This window comes from Otolemur garnettii, unplaced genomic scaffold, assembly GCF_000181295.1.
Source record: "Otolemur garnettii isolate 467f Iridium unplaced genomic scaffold, OtoGar3 scaffold00010, whole genome shotgun sequence".
Taxonomy (NCBI): Eukaryota; Metazoa; Chordata; class Mammalia; order Primates; family Galagidae; genus Otolemur; species Otolemur garnettii.
In genome coordinates, this window is record NW_003852405.1 from 34440400 (window position 1) to 34462275 (window position 21876).

The window sequence follows — 21876 nt, forward strand, 5'->3', positions numbered from 1 at the left end:
CGTTGTGAAGTAAAATACAAACTCAATAAGCAAGAGTACAGCTAGCACACGTGTTCCAGAGACTTCTTCAGCCCAGGCTGATACGTCTGTTACTAATTTCATTTCCTCAGGTTGATGCCCACTGAGTAATAACTCGACGCACTCAGCTAACATGTAATACAAAACCAAATCTGAATGTTAAAGAATTCCTTGTTCTCTTTACTCTGAGAGGTGACAGGTACACAGATCTATTTATCGGTTCAAAAAACCCTCAGATTTTAGGCAAAATGGCTAGAACATGGGGTAGTCAGAAGCTGCGTTATCATGACAATGGGAAGAAGATACAGATGACTTTACACCTTAAAGAAACAATACAATTTTAAAGACATAGTGTATTTTTCCCATTTGACAAGAAGTATGAAAATTGAAGTTTTCCGGAGACTAGACAATGATCTTTTAGCTGTTAGTAAGGTTAACCACCCGTTCACAGATGTTTGAGCAATCCCTGGATTGCAAGGGGTCTTGCAAAAGACCCCCCTGACGTCACTGATGGATGACTGAATGTAACGTGTGGACTTTGAAAATGGATTTCATATAAAACTGGCATATGGATGGATGATATAAACACTTGTTAGTTCCATTTACAGTAATAAAAATGAGTCAGACTTACCTTCTAAGGTGGCGTGACAGCGCCTCTTTGTAACTACGTGAGCACATGTGATTCCTTCATTTGCTTGGGCAGCTTAATCTCTGGGCTCTGCTGCCCCTCCCTCCGTACCCTGCCTGGACATTCGTTCACAAAGAAGTAGAGTTTCCCCCCTTCCCTGTCCAAGATTTACAACTTCCCTGTCAATAACAGCTTCTCCCCTTCAGCCTTTATACATGTTCAGGTGTTTGCCGTTTTAAACATCTTAAATATCCCCCCTTCTTCCTTCTAACTCACGTAACTCCATTCCTCTTGCTAGGGAGGGGCAGCCCTTAGCTATTTCGGATCCGTGAGATGTAAGAAGAGGCCTGTTGAAGAATTCACGGAAAAAAGGTTCTCCTAAGAGACAGTTGCTAGAAGTTTGCTTCTGGGTCTTGCTGGACTTGAAAGCGGATGCTTATAATACAAACTGTCATCAGTAATCATCCCAGGATGATGAGAGGAATCTGTTTTAGGTAAAAGTTAACAGTGTGTGGAAGAGTGGAACGGGGAAAAAATCCTGAAGGATTTGATAATAGAGAAACAAGTACTAAATTTGAGGACTGCACTAGATCTCCGCTGCTTCTAATGTTAACTCAATATTTCCTTAATGATTAAAACCTTTCCCTTGAATTTTCTGTAGGCTGCAGAAGAAACATCCTGTTGCTAAAGTCTTCTTAAGTTTTGTACACGCCCTGGATGTCCTTCCATTAGGGCTCTCTACCATCCCTCTGTGTCACTCAGGGCTCAGGAATAACATGTTCTGATGATTCTTGAACTTTGACCTCCAGCTAAGACTTCCCTCCTGAACGTCAAACATCCACTGAACACGTCCACCTGATGCCCTGAAGATTCCGACGGCGAGTCAACGTGATAAAATCTAACTCCCTCTCCTCGCTCTTCCTCCACCTGTTACCCTTTCTGCATTTCTCATCTTAGCGAACACAACATCATCACTCGCTTGACTGAATTAGAAACCTGGGTTATCGACTCTGGGACTTTTAACTGTTTCTACTCCGTCTGTCCAGCCAATCACAAGACCATTTTGGATGCGAGACGACGTTGCATCTACGCATCTCTCTCCACCACTCGTTGTCTCCACCTGCACTCCCTGGACCCTGGGGACTACAGAAGCTTCCCATCTGCTCCCATCGCCTCTAAGCTTTTCCCTCTGCAATTCATTCTCTGAAAAGCTGTCAGAGTGTTCTTTAAATGAGAATTTGATCATGTCCTTTCCCTGTTTAAAACACTTTGACGTTCCCCTTCCCATGTCCTACGGATAAAGCCCAGCGCGATCCAGCCTCTGCTCATCCCCCCAGCCTCACTGAGCACCACCCTCTCTCCGCAGCTGAGTCTCCCACTGAGCAGGTGCCAAGCTCTGCATCCCATCTTCACGCCATGTCACGTTTACTCACCTGTCATATGGGTGAGTAATAATATGGGATATTATTACCCAGTAGGCAAATTAACAACAGACACAGTGCCTCAAGAATCAATGGCTTTAGAAATTATTTTGAAAAAATAAAATTTGATAGTTAATATACTTTTCAAAAGCACTGAAGCAGTCATCAAGGGAAAAAAAAATCACCTAGGTCACAAAGAATGTATGTAAGTATATAATATATATGTAAGTTACAAAGCACAATTATTTAAGGAACACTTGTGAACTTAAAAATTAGAGTTGTCAATTTTTAAGAGTTGTCAAATTGTAAGAACTACAATTTGACTTCAAAATTACAACAGCACTGGCAGTCGTTCAGTTTCCTCCCTGGTCCTGCCGCCACCTTCCCTTCAGAGGTCACCATAATTCTATATATTACATTTACCACTCACTTAGAACAGTAGTTTTCTTTCTCATGTACTTATACCTAAACAGCATATTTTTAGTTTTGCTTATCTTTGAGATTTATAAATGTGGTATCACTGATGTATTCTATCTTCTGGAACTTTTCTCCCACTCAACTTGTGCTTCTAAAGTTTATACACATCTTAAAATTACAATTTGCTGATCTTTATTGCTGTGAAATATTTCTCTGTGTGAATAAGAGAACTTTCCTGGTGATAAATTTGATGACATATAGAAGGATTTTTCTAGTTTAACATCTTAGGAGGGGAACTGCTGGATATAGGGTATATACACATTCAGCTTTACGAGATAATTCGTTACCAAACGGTTGTGCTTTCTATTCTTACATGAAGTATAAAACAGTTTCCATTGCTCTTCTATTTGCAAACAACTTTTATTTTTTACATTTCTTAATTTTTTGCCAGTCTAGTCTATGCAAAATAACATAGTCTGCATTTCTCTGATAGATTAAAAGCTTCAGTTTTGTTTTAATATTTATTTGCCCTCCTGATTCCACCTGTATTTTGCCAGTTTAAAAAATTGTGTTATGGCCAAGCACGGAGGCTCATGCCTATAATCCCAGTACTCTTGGGAAAACTGCTTGAGCTCAGGAGTTTGAGACCAGCCTGAGAAAGAGCGAGACCCTGTCTCTACCAAAAATAGAGAAAAGCTAGCCAGATGTTATGGCAAGCACCTGTAGTCCCAGCTACCTGGGAGACTGAGGCAGGAGGATCGCTTGAGCACAGGAGGTTGCAGTGAGTCGAGCTGATGCTATAATACTCTACCCAGGATGACAGAGTGAGGCTCTGCCCCCCAAAATAAATTACTGTCTGTCTTTATTACTGATTTGTAGGAGCTTCAAAAAGTATATTCTACAATACAAATCCCTGTCCCTCACATATGTAGCAGGTATCTTCCCCAAGGTTGTGGTTTTTACTCCTGTTACAGTGATCTCTCATGTAATACCATAATTAGCTACTGATCACTCAGCTACTTCAACAGATTGAGGTTCTTGAGGTAAGGGGCTAGATCTTGTCTCCCCAGCATCCAGCAAGTGCTTCACACAGAGCAGAGGACTGTTGCTCATGAAATGTTTGTTTTTTAGACACACTGAATCCATCTCTTTGTGGTCAAAACTCATTTTATGCAAACTGACTACAGTACATTTCCCTAAAGCCAAGAGAATCAGAAATATATGTCACACACTGTTTTTGTATCTGCACTTCAGAGATGGGCAGTAAGTGAGAGTTAAGAGTATCTTAGGTCAGCATGGTGTATCTGCTTATAAACAGATTACAAACATTCAGGACCAACTCCCAAGACCTGGCAGTGTTTACTTTCCACTCAATGCACTTACAGTTACAGTTACACTTACAGTTAGCCAAGCCCTCGATAGTAGGAGAATAATTTAGCCCACAGATATCAGAAAGTTAGAAATGACGTTAAAACACAGATACGGATATTACACATTACAATGGACATACAAGGTTCATGGTTTGTGTTATTAATTTGAAATTGGTTACCTTTTTAGTAATGGTGTCCGGAGGAACATCACGCCTCCCGAGTGGATAAGGATTCCATTGGCCACTAGGAGACATATCTTCTTGTCCATTGTCTAAAATGTTGCTTTGCTGGGACGGGGTCTATTGCAAAAACGGTATGGCATTCTTTAGTGACGTAGTAGAAGTTTACCATAGTTTTCTGAAAAGAGTTCCTAATGATTATGGTAAAATTAATTTTGTTTAATTGCAAAAAAAAAAAAATACCCTGAACTGGAAATATTAGTATATATTATTTACTGAGTAAGAATTCTAAATTTTGGAAGCAGTGAGAAATACAATTAAAAGAACCATCTTAGAGTTATTTGATGAATTTTAAAGAAATGTTTATATTATTTATAGTACCTGAATAAAAATAATCAGAATAAAATGAACCAATTGTTAAAAACCACATTTTAAATTTGCTTAATTTCTCTCTATAGTATGATTTTACCATTTAGAATATAAATCAAAACCATATAACACACAGAATGTAACTTTCAATATCCCAAATCATAACCTAAAATAAATTTTATAAGGTTGTATCGATTCTGAGAGAAAATGCCTTGCACTAATCTAAAATAGTGTTACTACTGGCATAACGCAAGATTTATGGCATTCTCTACAAATAGCTTTGGGGGAAGTGTTAAAACAACATCAAAATCACGCTACTGGAAAAAGATTATGCTATTGGAATCACAGTGTAAATAAATCATGACTGTCTTGATTACCAAATTTATCTATTTATGTGAATCTCACTTGTACATTAACGTTTAAATTCTTCATATGTCTTATTTTTGTCTGATTTCTTGCTTATTATTATTAACAAATAATAATACCCTTGTCTATATGATTAATTATATTAGATATTTTGGGGAGACTCCCTATTCTAACCCCAGTCTTTGCAAGTAATCACACACAATCAGAAAGGCGGTAGAGGGATATATCGTGGTTTATTTTTGCAAAGACTTTTTCCTTCCGTCATCTGCAAGATATGCAGGTCCTGTGAGTTTCCTGGGGAATTCTTTTGTGGTTGAGATACCATGTCCCAGTGTTCCCTGTGCCACTTTCTGAGTATCTCCTGAAGGATCCTACTGATCAAGCCTGGTTAGCGAATGTGTGTGCAGCTGCACTTTACGTCAGGAATTATCCTCCAGCCCTGGAAAGGCAGAACTGGGCTATTCTCTCCATAGCATGCTGGAGATGGGCCGCGTGCCAGGCTTAATCTGGTTATATTGAGTTCCCAGCTTGCTTTCCTTTACAATTATATAATCACCCTATCTGCGTTCTGACCACATGCAGTTTTGAAAGGCATTGTTTGGAAAATTCTAAAAGAGAATTTATTATGACTCTAGATAAAGTCTTCCATGGGTCAACTGGATATAATAAAAAGGAGATAACTCAATTTTCTTCTTATATTTTGTTAATTTTCATAAGCCTCTTAGAAAGTATTAAAAAAGAAAAGAGAGGAAAAGTGTACTCAGTTTAAGCTCCTGGATTATTTAGGAATGAATTTGTGCTTATCTGAAAAATCAAATGTTGTCAGCACACCTAAAGTTCACATTATTTGAAAATGACCAAGGCATCTGTTTAATGCCTGTCGGTCTGTTTCAAGCCCTGGTTTTCCAGATAAGCACATTTGCATAAACATACACACAATTTTTCTGGATACTAAAATCTGGAAAACAAACATGTTAAAATTAAGTAGTGAAAACATAATCATGTAGGTTGAACATTGCTGGTCTATGTTTTCTCTCTGATTTTTTAGTACTCATGTCTTGTTTCTTTGCCAGTGAAGTGGAATAATTAATATGTTCATCTGGCTAGGTTTGTGCAATGCACATTTTTGAGAAGAGGCCAGAATTCAACACAGCTTCTGCTGCTTCCTTGTTTTTAATCTCCCTATCATCTCTACCTCCATCTCCTCTGCCACATTTGCTGCAGCTGCCCAGACATGACTCTGAGTTATTGTTAGTGAGCAACTGAGATTCATAAAATTCTTTATAGGGTAAAAAAAGAATATAAAACCCTTTACTCAAGATTCTAATATGATGATGTGGGCTCTTCACCAGTTTATAAATTAATATGTTGCTTTCTTAAAAATTAGAATTAACAATCATACCAATTCTACCATGTTCCAGGGGCCAGAGGGAACATAAACACACAGGCACATCAAACAGATGCTTTCCACTTGATGGTAAAATTAAAATAAGATCCCCAAAGCAATTTCTGTGTAAGCATGCTCTGACCTTTCTGTTTTTCTTAAATGAGATACCCAAGTGGTGACTTAAGTTTGCAGAAATAGAAAGACCTTGAAAATGACTTATTGATGTTTAGTGGGCATGGTGGGGGGGACCAAAAAGAGAATTACAGAGTCTGGGCACATCGTTCCCAAAGGAGACCTACTGTGTATAAATGTGGTTGCTCAGCTGTCAAAATTCTATAAAAGGCTCAAAGGAGCTCCTGAAAGATATTTAAAAAATTAAACTACCAATTTACTACTCTAGAGAAAATAGGTTCAGTTACTCATTTGATTAGTTTTTGGAGCACGTTCTTGATATTTTCTTTAGAGACTTTATTTCATTTTTAAGGACAGGGTCTTGCTATGCTAGCCACACTGGAGGGCAGGAGTGGAATCATAGCTCCCTGCAGCCTCCAAATTCTGGGCTCAAGAGATCCTCCACCTTAGTCTCCCCAATAGCTTGGACTACAAGCACACACCACCACGCTTGGATGATTTTTAATTTTTTTGGTAGAGATGGGGTCTCACTGTGTTGCCCAGGCTTGTCTGAAATTCCTGGCCTCCTCCTCCCCACCTCGGCCACTAAAAGTGCTGGGAATACAGGCATGAGCCACTGTGCCTGGCCAGGTATTTTTTTTTTTCAGGTTCTTTAAAAAGTAGGAATGAGTCTTATTTTCCCTATTATAACTAAGTAAAGACAAAAGACATGAGAACTGACCACACTATTTCCTTAACTTCTAAATTCCTCAAGTCTCTAATATTTCAAAATAATAGAGAAAATGGCTAGTGCGATTTAGTCATAAATGAGAAATTTTGTATTTCACAAGAAATGCAGCAATGCTGAGTAGAAAGGAGTCTTACTGAACTGCTGCTATCCCCAAAGATGAGTGTGGACATTGCTAGATTTAATATTTATTATTTGAGGACTGTGAATGATCACAAATGTTACCTTCAAGGGTAATTTCTAATTTTGCTGCGACTTAAATTCACATAAATATGTCTGTCTATGTTTGCATGTGTGTAAGAATATGCTTATGTATGTGTGTCCACATTTATGTATATATGAGCAGACGTGTATGAACAGAATTCACGTAAGTGTCTAAGCTTAGCTGATCAAGCAGCTTTGCTGATCAAGCAGCTTTGCTCTGATCTGCTAATTGATGGGTACACAGCTTGCTTGTGAAATTATACTTAGTGCATTTCACTGGAGGAATTGTATGAAAATGGTATTAGAATTTGGCACTGGCAAAGGTTTCTTGGGACCTGTCAGGTAAGAACACCAGGATCTGCTTTGTTGAGTAACTGGCATGTGGTTTATAAAGGGATAAATTATTAATAACAATTTTCCCAAAGTATTTCCAGTGAAGTTATTATGTTCTTCTATCTTGTCATCCTTTTTTGAAAATTACAGATATTACAAAGGTCAATATATATATATATATATATATATATATCAAGCTTGGGTCTAAATGATTATGATTCCATGGGCTTCAATCTGAAGGTAGTAATGTAATGCCCAAGTGATGTTTAAGCCAACATTTCATTATAATGGTGATGAAGCATCCATATAAGTACCAACATTATTATATTGGTGATTTTAACCACTGCCTATGAGAATTTATGTGGATTTATAGGCTGAAAGCTTTTTTCATAATTAGAAAGCAAGCAAATCTTCCTCGAGGGATAATAAATGCAGCAAAATCCATAGGAAGTATAGGCATGCGTCGCCCTGAGGGGAAGCATAAATCTTGCTTTGCTTTCAGCAGAAAAAAAAATGGCATTAAGCAAGTAACCCTTGGCCTCGGGTGGATAAATGCACACCAAGTGCTGGCACTGTCTGAGCCTGAGCCATCTGCATAGAGCCAGTAAGAAAGGGTATTAGACATTTAAAAATAGTTTAGGTCTACACATTGCTATCGAAATTTCTCTGACTCAGAATCTGGTGAAATGAGTACTAACTAACTGATTTACAAACTTTAGTAAAACAAATAGGCCAGTTTCTTCCAGGCAAAAGTTTATGGTTAAGATTCTCTAATACGTATATTCCTATAACGTCAGGTTTCTCATCCCTGAAATTATAAACTAATTTATATTAGTGCCTAGTTCAACGAGCCAACAAGCGGTAGATGTGATGGCATAACATCATGGTGGCAGAAGTTAAGAAAAAGAATAAGAAGAGAAAGTTATCAATTTCCTGAGGAGACCACGCTATTTATTGGCAGCCAGACACCTGCAGACAGGGAGTTAGGAAAGGCCGATTCAACCATCTCCTCTCCAGCCCCACTTGTCTCCAGGGCTGCAGCAGCCTGGATGATTAACAAGTGATTTTCTTGGGTCTACAACCTTTAACCCTTCTCTGCTACCAAATATAATTCCTAGTGATACTGAGTGCTCAGGCGAGGCAAGTGGGTCTGAGAAAGCACAAGGTAATTAGTGGCATTTATTACATTCCACTCCACTAAGAGGCCTCCACCTGTCACACACAGGGGCTGATCAGCGTCGTGAAATGCTTTGGGGTAGTTAATATATTCTACTTGTAGATTCTTTTCTCTATCCCATAATATGCTTCTCTAGTTTTGAAGAGAATGGGAGCTAATAATCCACATGAAAGAGGTTTATCAACTGTGATGAGTCATATTCTATGAAACTGTCAGGCTTTACAACCCTTGAAAAACCATCATCATAGTAGAAAGAGCATGTCCGTAGGAACCAGGCACAGGCAGATTGAAATTCTACCTGCTACTACGCTAACTGCAGGGGACACAACAGCAAAACAGAAAAATACACTTTGGCGTGTGACACCTGAGCCTCAGTTTCCTCATCTATAAAATGGGATTAATATCCCTTTTGAGAGTTTCAGTGGGTGGTGAGAAAAAATATGTTTAAAGTACCTATGGTACTTTAGTAGATTCTCAATAAATCCTAGTCCTTCCTTATTTTTCTCCCAATGGAAATATTTGTCCATTTTACCATACTTTAGATAATAAAAGTGATAATTTGAACTGACATTTTACAATGCTGTGTTTCTTGCTGATAACATAAAATTCAAGACAGCAGCTAAGCTTGATTACAATAGAACACATCCAGAAAAACACATGGAACCATTAATAACACCATAAAAAGGTGCCTGAAATGCTTTTTGGAAAGGCAGTAAATAATAAGTGAATGAATGAATGAATGAATGAATGAATAGAAAATACTAATAATTCTGTAATCTCATTCACATATTCTAAATGTTCTGGTTTCTAAATACTATTACATTTTCTGGGAAAGTAGCATAATCTTCCCATAAATGAAAATATTATAAGAAATTAAGTTTACTAAATTTATTTTGTTGTTATTTCAGAATTTTCTAAATGTCTTAAAGGGTGCCCTAAGATTATCATAGAAAATATAAATTACTACTTGTTAGCATAGAAAGCTTGTAATCCATGAAAAATGTACAAGTCTCAGCCTGGCATGTAATAAATGTGAAAAATTTAGAAATATTCAATATACCTAGCAACATCTGGGAGAATGTTCCCTTTTCAGCCAGGTAAATATTCCCTGTGTAGCAGAGTTCTTTAATCTTCTTTCACAACTATATTCTTTATTTTGAGTTTGTTTAAAGGCAGTCTTGGTGCAGCAGAGAAATTTCAAAAAGGTGTTGCTTCCTCCTCATTGCAAGAGGCAGGTATTTTTTTTTTTTTTTTGTGAGACAGAGCCTCAAGCTGTCCCCCTGGGTAGAGTGCTGTGACATCACAGCTCACAGCAACCTCCAACTCCTGGGCTCAAGTGAGTCTCCTGCCTCAGCCTCCCAGGTAGCTGGGACTACAGGCGCCCGCCACAACGCCTGGCTATTTTTTTTTTTTTTTTTGGTTGCAGCCGTCATTGTTGCTTGGTGGGCCCAGGCTGGATTTGAATCTGCCACCTTAGGTATATGTGGCTGGGGCCTTAGCCACTTGAGCCGCAGGCACCGAGTCAAGAGGCAGGTCTTGACAGAGAGCGGGAATATGGTTTGGAGTCAGCCCTGCCTGTTCCTTGGGGAAGGCATCCCTCGTTCCAACGTATGCTGCAATTCCACTTCCAGCATTTAATTTCGAATAGGTGAAAACCTTAATTAGATTCCTTAAACTTTACTCATTCCTTTTAGGACACCCCAAACTCATCTGCCATAGCATCTAACTAGAGACGGCCAGTGTCATCGCTTAGGGATTTTATGACTAGGAGGGACAGCCCAGAACCTCCACAGGAGAACAAAACAGCTGTGACAATTTTATTATTGAAAATGTTTGTTTCTACACTGATCTTACCCTGTATTTTAGTGCAATCCTTATGGCTATAAAGACAAATACCTGAGACACTAATTTTTTATCATTTTAAGCAGGAAGACAAAATATTGCAATAGATTGTTATGCTTTTCTAAAGCAAAGGAAAATGATTTCTGCCTACTCTCCTCTCCTGGGAAGAAGGGTTTAGGGGGAAACCGAACCTCCAACATTGGACCGGGTTAGTAATGAGTGGCCACAGAAGCCAGGAAAGGATAAACTGAGAGACACATTTTAAGTTGCTCTAAAGCTTGGCAGAAAAAACAAACAGATTTCCAAATCAGATCTCTGCAGAGGAGACATTCACGGGCCCCCAAAGTGAAAGGACAGAGGCTTGGATTGGAGTCTGCGGGAGGACGCAGGCCTGGAATTCTTCCTGAAACTGTTTAAGCACCCAGTGCCTGGTAAGGTTCCTGCACTGGAGATGGGGCAGAAGAGTTGTCCCAGCTGCCCAAGTTTGTAGGACTTAATCAGATCAGTTTTGGATCCTAAACTCCGTGGTGACGGGGGCTCGCCCTGCCTACGTGCTTTTCATGTCTTGTACCTTCTCTCCTCTTCTTCAGATAATAAAGTAGTGATGATACATTCATTTTGGCAAGTATTATTTTTCATACTTAAATTGTTCTTGGTTTGCATCCAACAAGAATTCCATTAGGTCATCTCTGTGTCCAACTAAGGATGGCGAGAAGTCTCCAAATACAACTCTGCTTTATTTTGGTTTCAGATCAGCTCAGAGCTATAGAGCTACACACACAGTGACTCCATCTCTAGGGTAGCCCAAATGATATAAAGAAACTAGCACAGAGATACTTAATTTTATATCTGAAGCATAATTTAGACACTGAGAAACACTGTTTCAAGCATATTGCCAAATACTTTATGTATCTATATTATTATATAGAAAGATGAATAAATATAGCCAAATTTTAGGCAAAACAGGGGAGTTTCTATATGATATAATTTTAGGGGGTTCAAGCAATAGCTTCCTTAATACCAAGATCTTTTTAATCTGCTCACTGAAATTTGAAATCCCATTATTTTAGTTTAAATGTTTGATTTCTAATTGCCAAGCCCTCTAGGAGAGGTCCCTGACCAAAGATGTGACATACGGCCAGGCATGGTGGTTCACAACCATTATCTTAGCACTCTTGGAGGCCAAGGAGGGAGGACTGCTTGAGACCAAGAGTTTGAGATCCTATCTCTACAGAAAAAAAAAAAAGAAAAAAGAAAAATCAGCTGGGCATGGTGGCACAGCTGAGTCCCAGCGACTCAGGAGGCTGAGGCAGAGGATCCCTCTACCCCAGGAGTTTGAGGTTGCTGTGAGCTATCATGATGCCACTGACTCTAAGATGACAGGATGAGGCTCTGTCTCCTCCCCCCAAAAGGAAAGCTGTTATATCTCATCTATTCCCTAACACAATTAAGCTTTAAGGTCATTCTGAAAACTGGTTTTGTTAGGACGGAGGACGAGAGCCTTGGGCATCTGAGAGGACATGAAGAACCTTAGAGCAGGGAGCTCAGATAAGTGTCACTGTGCTGACGGTGAGCCTGGACCACTTCCTACTGGCTCTTGAGATCCAACTGTACATGAATCTTTCCAATTCTGAGTTCAGTGACATTAAGTTGGCACCTTGAATTTGGCCATAGTGGGAGTCTTATATCACTGACATTGGAAAATAACACAATTCAGGGCCTTGCTTTTCTCCCTGGACAGAGTTACCAGAACAGGCTAGACCTTGCAACATGAGACAGAGGACTGGAAAAATAACACTCAAAAGTTCTCAGTGTAGTGGAGTCTTTGTTGTTTTCTGTTTGTTTTAAAGTGGTTGTGGGTGATGAAAAGCTGTGGATATAAATGTCTTTGTGATTTTGTTTTTCTACTTACAGTAGGAGCCAAACTATCCAGAGCTGGGGAATGATACTAAAGACTAATTTAAAAATAAAATATGAATTTGAGGTCTGTGACCCCCCCTTTTTGCTGGGACAGGAGTTTGTTCCATATATTAATTAATTTTATTAAGAGAGTGTGTTTGTGGGCTGCTGTTTCATGAGGACTCACCAGGCTAATGACTACATTAACATAGAGCCATAATCATACATTGTTTCAAAATAACTCATTACTCTCCACTAAAATGTAGCGAAGACAGCCGGCATTAATCAATTTCAAAACGAGCATTCTCAGAGTTGCTTGACTAAAACAAGGAGAAATGTTTCCTTTAACAAAGGAAATGCTTCCTCTTCCATTATATTCCCTTTCGAATGTGCCCACATTCTCATTAAAATCACATGAACTTGCTACTTTTCCATTAACCTAGATTCCTTAGCTACAAACTTGTTTCTCTTGTTTTACTTCTGTGTTATATTTCCCACCTGCCCTCCCCCCCCCCCAAATTATGGCTAAGACGCGTTTAGACATGCTAGCCACCTCTTCTGTTCTAATTTAGGAGTCTACATCTTTTCCAGAGGAATCAGATGAAATCCAATAATAATTTCCAGCTCTGTTCTCAGAATGCATCACCAAGAGAAGATGGGGCTATCTCCAAAGAAGTAAAATGAATAAATAAATAAATACACAAACACAAAAGAAAGAAAAACAAAGGAGAAAAGTAAAATGAAATGAATAATAATATGAGCCTGAAAGCAACACAAAAAGCCATGTAGCTGCTCAATCCAAAAAGCAAAAAGCTCCATCCAAAAAGCAGTAACCTCATAATCAGTCTGGCTATAAATATTCGTTTAGCAGCTGAGAGTTGGGGCTCGCCATCATTGGCCCTTATGCTTTTTGGACTCGCGAGAGTCTCTAATAAGCAGGGTTGTACATAGAGCCTAAACACATTAACTCAACAAACAACATTAATTGGCTTTGGTATGCTGACACATGTAGGGCGGTCCATACTTACTTTCTGGAGAGGTAGTTCTTGATGGTCAAATTTAGACTTAGTCTGCAAGTTTAAAGTCATGCTCCTGCCTGCATGCATTGCTGAGATACCTCCATAGGGCAGCATGCCAAGGTTAACTGTGTTGTGTTTGTAAGCAGCATTCTGAGTAGAGGAAATAATCATGTGACAGGGTGTGAACACATGCTCAACAAACTGATTATTACATGAACATGTTCAAATTCATAACATTTAACTTTAAGCAGGCAAACAGTAACTTTCTTTTTAAACATGCACTTGGTCAGACAGAAGCATACAGTAAACAGTGTTAGTTATGCACATAATGAGTACCATCCAAAAACTACAGAAAAGACAAAAAGCAAAGAAGATACATTCTGTTTTACATTACTGCTAACTCAACCCTATTGAATCTATCTTCGTATAGCGTGATTATAGTGACTTTGGACAAGGAGTGCTCATCTTTAGTAGTCTTTTAGTTTAAAGAAATGCGGACGGTGAGAGCTTAGATTTTACCAGCTGCAAACCTCCTGGTCACTTTCACGTTGTGAGATCATCACATAAGAAAGTCACATATGAGCTTCTGTCTTAAGCTAATGCACTGTAATGTTAAAGCCCAAATCAGCCTCCTGTATTGCTTGGTCTATGGGCACAATCACAGCAAGTTAGAAAGGCAGCTGGTGAGAGAAAATGTGAAATCTCACCATTGGCTTGATTGAATTTACATATTAAATCAGGCAAAAACAGTAGATGGGGATCTAAATAATCTAATTTTTTTGTTTCTTAAAACTTACATTTTAGATCAAAAAAATTTAATAATGATACTAAAACAATTATACTTAGTTGAATTATTCATGCTATTTGTCTAATATACCTAAATACCTATAGAACATTCGTGATATTTCTCTTGGGAATATCCTTCAATGGGTGTACCTAAAATTATTCTAAGTGACTGACAGATAAGTTTTCTCTAGAATTTCATTTAAAAATTCGAATATTTTAAATGCCCTGTCAGCAAACAGTTTTCACCAGAATTTGATGGTGACAGAATTTGGCCCCTATAAGAGAATAAGTAATTCTCTTATTTTGCAACAACAACAACAAAAATCACATACTTTTTCTTAACTGAAAATTACTAAATGTTAACATCAGGGAGCTCTTCTATTCCAAGGGGCTTATGAACAAAGTCGTAATTTTTAGCATCAAAGTTTCCTTGAGCTCACTTGAAAATGTCTTATACTTCTGATGGTGCGATTGTCATCCAATAGTATTTGTTATATATTCATGGCTGTTTCATACTGATTTTTTTTTCACTGTCATCATGCCAAGATTGAAAAGGATACTGACCATCTATCTCATCCAGTACACAGATCATTCCTTAGGGTTTAAAATTACTCTGTCTAGTACCCTGTCAGCCCCTGTAGAGCAGAAGCCATCTCAGACTCATGGGTTCATGTTTTCATCCTCTGTCACAGTGAGGCTCTGTGGCAGAAGCATGAGCCTGGTGGTTGAACCAAAGGAGAAAACAAGCACCTTCTCTCTAGGGTGGTACTCGGGGCTTCCTCTCCAAGGTCAGCACTGAGACCTTTCACCAACATTGTGTTGGACACCTAAGTTTATCCAAGGTCCAGGTCTCTCAGACAAAGATCTTGTAATTTGTAGTGCAAATGTTTTATTTTCAGGGTCCAAATGGTTCAACTAAATTTCACTGAGGACAAAGCACGCCATGTCTCTGGGGCAGTCTGACTTTGGACAGAACGTGGAGTAGCACAGCTATCTCAAAACTAGTTTTACGTAAGAAGTCTGTGCTTCAGTGCCCTGAATTCAGTTTGTTGAGTAGCTGGGAAGTTTTCAGTATGAAATCACAGCCTGAATAGCTCAGTAACTCAATTGAAAGAGGCAAAGAAATGTCACTGGGAGAAAACAAGAGAAGAGCTTCCAGGATCTTACGGCTTAAAGCAATGCTCTAAGTTAAATGTTTTGGAATTAAACAAGAAGCTATTGAATTTACATTGAAATTGTTTTGAAAACTGAAAGATAGACCCAGGGAATTGTAAACAGACAGGGGGTATGTGGAGATCAATTTAAAAGGGCAGTGTTTTCATAGCAATGGAAAATACACATGAATTCCCTTTTAGTTATTTGGGACAGGCAGGGCCTCCAGACTTTTGCTGACCTAAATCTCCTTCCCCCCAGCTCTACATTCTCTCTTAAAATTCTTGCTCCGTGAGGGGGAATTACCCACTTTTCTGCAGTGAACGATGGAGGGGAACCATTTATCTGGGACACTGGTAAGCAGGTGATGGTACGAAATGCTCACTTGGGATCGTATCTTCTCTTTTTCATGCTTTGTTTTCACTCATTCCTCTGGTGCCTCAAATTACTAATCATATGACATATCCTCCAAAAAGCTTCTTACAACCCTTCTTGGCTAGTTCATCTTACCCTGTTACGTATGGTCGTGTCTACACGAGGCCAGAGTTCCCAAACTGTACTGTATTATTTGGCCCCAAATATTTTCGCCCTCCAAGTTATCTGTCTACATGGAGGGTATAACTTGAGGTAAGGCATGGTGACAACCGACCAGGTGTCTCCCACTGACAGCCAGTCATGAGGCTTTGATGAGGCTCCCTTCCATGGGACGGAGCACACCTATTTGAAACAGACATTCTGATGAAACACTTTGCAAGGCAGAACCAATTTCCACATTGAGAAACTAACACCCACACCCACAAAGTTCACTCTTTCCCTAAAAAGATTGTTTTCTTGTCATGTAGACACGACCTACAACCACATAATTATTTAAAAAGAGTAAACCTGAAAACACAAAATTCAGTCTTAAAAAAATTACACAATAAATGCAGTGGCCTGTGCTTTCTGTAGGACACCAAACAAAATAATAAAACCACTGAGTGGAACATATTCGGTAGTGTATTATGACCCAGACCCTCAATTTACACTAAGCATTCAAACCCAGAAACTGACAACAGGTCCCTTGTCACACAAAGGATCTTTAAGATTATGAGGTCTGTGACCGAGGCCCAAAAGCGTACTGAATCATGACAGCCTACCCATAGGAGTTCCAGAAAATTAAATGCCTGATTTCTTAGAGAGATTCGAACAGGCCACACAATGTAACTGCAGACATTACATGCCTTTTTTTTTACTCCCCAATCTCTGTACATTTGTGACTCAATTTTAAAATGAATTAGGATTAATTTCCTTTTTTGCTGCAATAGTCATATTAATTTGTACATTTGTCATCTTTATAAAGACATCATCTATTTCTTTGTTCTGTAGTATGACTTGAGTTTAAACATTTCCTTCTATATAAAAACCAACATTCTAAATGACTGGAATTTTTTTAAATAAAACTACGTGTGGGAGAGCATTTAATCTCCGCTGCTTTCTCTGTTTCTCCCTGGGAAGATTATTGCTTATTAGAAGGAAGAACCCTGGCTGTCCCATAAGGTAACTGTGCAGATTTTATAAACAAATTAGGCCTAACTATAATAGAAGTGAGTCTGTTTAGAAAAGGGGCAGAATACTCACTTTTTTATAGTCAATAAAAATCATATTTTTTAGGCCACTAGAGAACAGTTTAGTGTCCTAGAAGAAGCATTTTGCCTTAATGGCTGGAAAGCAATTGCAGCACCATCCCACATAATAGAGAGTCAAATTCTTTCTCACTTGCAACGTTTAGGCTGGATTTGATAAACAATCCACCCACAGGTTACGGCCTCGCAGAAAGCATGAAGCCATATCCAGGAAAAACTATCAGGCCCATTTCCCCCACAATAGAAAGATAAATAAAAATAACTGATACCTATTCACTCACGCAGTTCATGCTTCTCTACACGAGCTTAGAGACGCTAATAAAGTAACACTAGGGCGGGGGAGAGATTGTTACAGAGAAACGCCAGACATACCCTGTCTAACCTTCTAGCTTCTATGTGTCTGAGCAGCTGCTGTCTCCAGTCTGCAGGCATTTTCCCGCAGCTGTCCTCCCCCTTCACCGGAGCCGGCCTGGTCTTTATCTCACTGTTATCTGCGGCCTTGTCACCATAGTTACCCAAGTTATAGTCCGACGGGATCTTTTCCAGCAGGGCCGCCATGGTGGGCCGCGCCGAGACCGGCCTGGTCTGCGAGGCCCCGTAACTCTCGGTGCTGTAGCTGCGCGCCGACAGCGGCCGCCGCTGGGTCAGGCTCTTGGCGGGGAAGCTGCCGGCCTGCGCCTTGGCCTCCTGGTAGGAGGGGTGCTCGTCCTCGTACCTGCCGTTCCTCTTGAGGAACTGCTCGGGCACCGGCACGGCCGCGCGGTAGGCCGGCCGGCCGTACCTGTCGGGCAGCAGCTCGGGCTCGCCGGCCCTGCGGAAGGCGGCCATCTCGGCCGCGCTCACCAGCGAGTCGGCCCTGCGCAGGAAGCCGCGCGCCTGGCCGGCCAGCTGCGCGCCCAGCACGGCGTCCTCGGCCGCCGACGGCTGCGAGAAGGAGAAGGCCGGCTCCATGGGCGCGTAGCCGCGGTAGGCGCGCGGGCTGACCAGGTCCTGCGCCGCGCCCTTGCCGGGCTGCGCGTACTCGGGGCCGGGGCCGTGCGCGAAGCCGGGCGCCATCCGCTTGTCGGATTTCATGTCCAGCAGGCCCTGCGGGTTGAAGCTCTGGTCGAACTGGTAGACCCTCTTGGTCACCGAGGCCTTCTGCGGCTGCGGCCCCTTGCCGCTGGCGTACGTGAGCATCTCGTCGTCCAGCATGGGCACCGACTGGCTCCGCGCCATGCTGGCCATGCCGTGCTCCGGGCCCAGCATCCTGTCCGCGCGCTCGTGGCTGCCCAAGTGCTCGCCCCCGGCGGCGTAGTTTTCTAACGGGATGTTATACACCTTGTACGTGCCCACGTCGATCTCGTCTATACTTTGCGACTTTTTGAATTTATTGGACTTTATATCTTTCATTAGTGGGGAAAGCCGCTCTGTGCTTTTGCTAATTGGAATGACACCTTTGGAAGATTCCGGGCGGCAGTGGATTTGAGAAAAGACATTGCTCAGACTCCGGTTGGCGTTGGCGTCGTGGTACTCCCACGGCACCCCCGGGGAGAAAGGGCCCGGAATCTCCGCGGACTCCTTCAAGTGGTCTTTCCTGTCGGGCAAGGGGCTGGTCGTGGGAGTCGTCTCTAATTTGGAAGGAAAAGCAGTCCTGTCTTCAAAAGGACTAGGGGTTCTGGTCCAATTCTGCCAAGGATTGGGAGGAGGCACTTCTGATTCGGGCGTGTGTCTGTGCGTCGACTGCTCCAGTTCCAGGGGGACCCCCACGATCCTGTCCTGCCGGATCAAGGGCCTGCGTCCGTGCGGGGCGGCGTTTCTCGACTTGGAGCCTAGGAGAGCGTTGCTGTTGGCGTTCTCTGCTGCAGTTTCCTCGGCGACAAACCCAGTGTTGTCATAATGTGAACCGTCAGGCCAGTTGTCGGTGAAGGCGTCGCCCATGGGCAGCCGGTCAGGGCGCTGCGGGAGGTTGGGGAGGTTCGCTGGGGGAACAGCCTCCCGCTGAGTGAGTAATGGCTTTGCGTCCAGAGGTTGTGGGAACGGCGGTGCGATCCTGTCAACACAAAAGGAAGGAGAGATGTGAACACGAGGACGGCGGGGTCTTTGCGGGAAAGAGAGCTGGCGACCACAAAGGCCGCCACCGTGAGCTGATCATTCACCCCACCTGCCTTACCATGAGGACAGTATTGGTATTCTGGAAAGAGCCTTCACCCTGCTCTCGTATTTCCTCCTACTAAAGATCACCTTCTAGCATATTGTATAACTTACTTACCTATTAAACGTATGGTATATTGTCTCATGTCCTCTGTTAGAATGTAAACTCATGAGGGCAGAGATCTTTCTCTCTTCAGGCCTAGAAGAGTGCCTAGCACACAGTAGGTATTAAATACATATTTGTTGGAAAAAATGAATGAAATGCAGGTTTTCAGTCATGGACCTGAGAATTAGAGTCACGCAATTTGTTAGTACTCATCCCTGAGAGCCTGATTTTCCAAAGTGCTGTTTGAGAGTATTTACAAATACTGTTTGCGAGTTCCTTTTTTACAAATGCTTGGCATATCTAATGCGTTTAAATTGTCTTCAAATAACATTGATTTGAAGGCCAGGTCTTGAAAACACTGAATGCCATTGTATGGGTAACACATTCAGCTGTATCTCTCTAGAATGTGAATTATATGATGACTTTAGGCATTGTCACGTTTACATGGTGACCAGAGTATTTCTAGCAGATGATCATTTTTCTAAGTTTATCATAAACCATTTACATACTACTGATGTTGAATTATTTACCTTTTATTAATGATGGACATGCTTGTATGTGCTTTTCCTGATTGGAAAAAAATGCGTTTAGCAGGGACCTAAATTTCTCAGCTCATACAAAAGTAATGAATTTATAAACTGAAAGAGTTAAGATTTTTATCATAGGCATCAGTGACCAGACATAGTTACTCATGAATTACTAAAGTAGATATTGCCAATACAAGCAATATTAGTAACATATGTGTAACAGTTATTGATTACCTGTAGCATATAATTTTTGTTTGCTACGTGTAATATAAAAAGACATAGCAACATGTTACAAAACATGGAGTTAGAACTGGGCAAAGATGGATGCTGCCTTCCCGAGTTACTTCACTGTGCTCTGTGGTTTTTGACTTTCCATCTATAAAATTGGTTTTTATTTTCCATCTATAAAATTGGAGTAATTTTGGAAAGATTAAGTACTTTCAAGCACATTCTAACTTTTCCAGGTGATGATGACATCATGATGACGATATCAGTGAAAATTTATTGAACATTGACTCTGTACCAGCACATAAGTGCTTTCCTGGTGTCGCTTTTGAACGGCTGCATGTCCACATGCCTCATCAAAATGTGTTGGGCAAACACAATTATTGATTCTTAAAAGTTTTTGTTCTGGGTGGCGCCTGTGGCTCAAAGGAGTAAAGCGCCGGCTCCATATGCTGGAGGTGGCAGGTTCAAACCTAACCCTGGCCAAAAACTGCAAAAAAATAATAATAATAATAATAATAAAGTTTTTGTTCTATCATCTCGTCCTCCTGCTTCCCTTGTCTCCCTCACTCAGTGGCCTCACCCTGTAGGGAGGATCCTTCTGTGCTTGGAGCCCCAGGTGAACACATCTGCTTACCTGCCCTTGCTGGCTTCTTGGCCACTCGTGTGCCAATTCCAACATTAAGAAGATCCCATTTCAGAAAGTTGCTGAAAATAAGCATTTGGGAACAAAAACAAGAGGCATTCTAAACACACCTGTTACCCCACAGAGAATTATGTACTGCGTCTGTGGCTGTCGGCTGCAAGGACCCCACTTTAACCCGGGCGTTAGAGGAGCCTGAGGAAGCCTGGGAGGGCGAGTAGTCTGAGTAAGTGCCTGAGGAAACACTGTTATTCAGACAGTGAGTTTTGTCAACTTCAGACTCATCAGTTGATTCTGAAATTTAAAGGGTAAAAATGTTATAATGCTATGAACATTGACAATTAACACAGAAAACCAAGTATAAAAAACAGATGCCATACCGATTAACGTTAGAGATGTACAGGTGTGAACTACTTTTATGGACTATGGTGTATCAGAGGGTACAACCGGGCTGGTCATGCACATGCATTGGGGGCGTACTTCCCAGAGCAAGGTCGCGGTGTTACCTTTTTTGTCCTTCCCTAGCAGAACAAGTTTGGGTGGATACAGAGGGGTCTCAGCTAATGAAGGGTGAAGTTCCCCAATCCTCATTTCATTAGCTGGATGAACAAAAGAATCCTGAGAGATATAATAATACAGGACAAGGAAAGTAAACATTTAAACAATGGTTAACCGAGGCGGCAGTATGTTTATTTGGCTCAGATTCAAAGATGTGGCTCTAGCACGTGATTCTCTGTGGGGCACTGGGAGAAATGAACCATGTGTGAGCTAAATGCTAATTTATTTTTTTCTAATTTGAGTGAGGCCACATATTTATCCGATTATTTTTTTTTTTTTTGCATATTGCTTATATGCCTGACACTGTGCAGAGAACTGTGGAGGTTCCAAAGAAAGACAAAATGTGGCCCAGGCCCTCTGGGGCTTTACACTCTACTTGGGGAGATGAGATATGTCATTAGAACACCAGACTGAATTATGAGACGCCATGTCTGAGTAGTATGATTCATACATATATGTGATATATATACGCACAGGGTGAACTTAAAATTCGTGTACAAGTTAAAATAGCCAACTATTTTAAATTGCACATGAACTTTATGGACACCATGTATGTATGTAAGAATTTTAAGGATGAACTCTTTAAGAGTTTGACAAGGAAAGTTTATCACTGACCAGTTAATTTTTTTTTTTTTT

General features: G+C 40.8%; 1 protein-coding gene across 1 annotated transcript in view; it reads right to left on the bottom strand.

Moving 5' to 3' along the window:
* LRRC7 (leucine rich repeat containing 7) overlaps window positions 1–21876 on the bottom strand; it is a 463713-nt gene that overhangs the window by 57729 nt on the left and 384108 nt on the right. The window contains exons 18-22 of the mRNA XM_012801636.1: window positions 21189–21300; window positions 20796–20976; window positions 17421–19080; window positions 13498–13638; window positions 4034–4153 (exon numbers count right to left, since the gene is read on the bottom strand). Coding sequence (XP_012657090.1) covers window positions 4034–4153; window positions 13498–13638; window positions 17421–19080; window positions 20796–20976; window positions 21189–21300 — 2214 coding nt within the window. The remainder of the gene's footprint in view (window positions 1–4033; window positions 4154–13497; window positions 13639–17420; window positions 19081–20795; window positions 20977–21188; window positions 21301–21876) is intronic.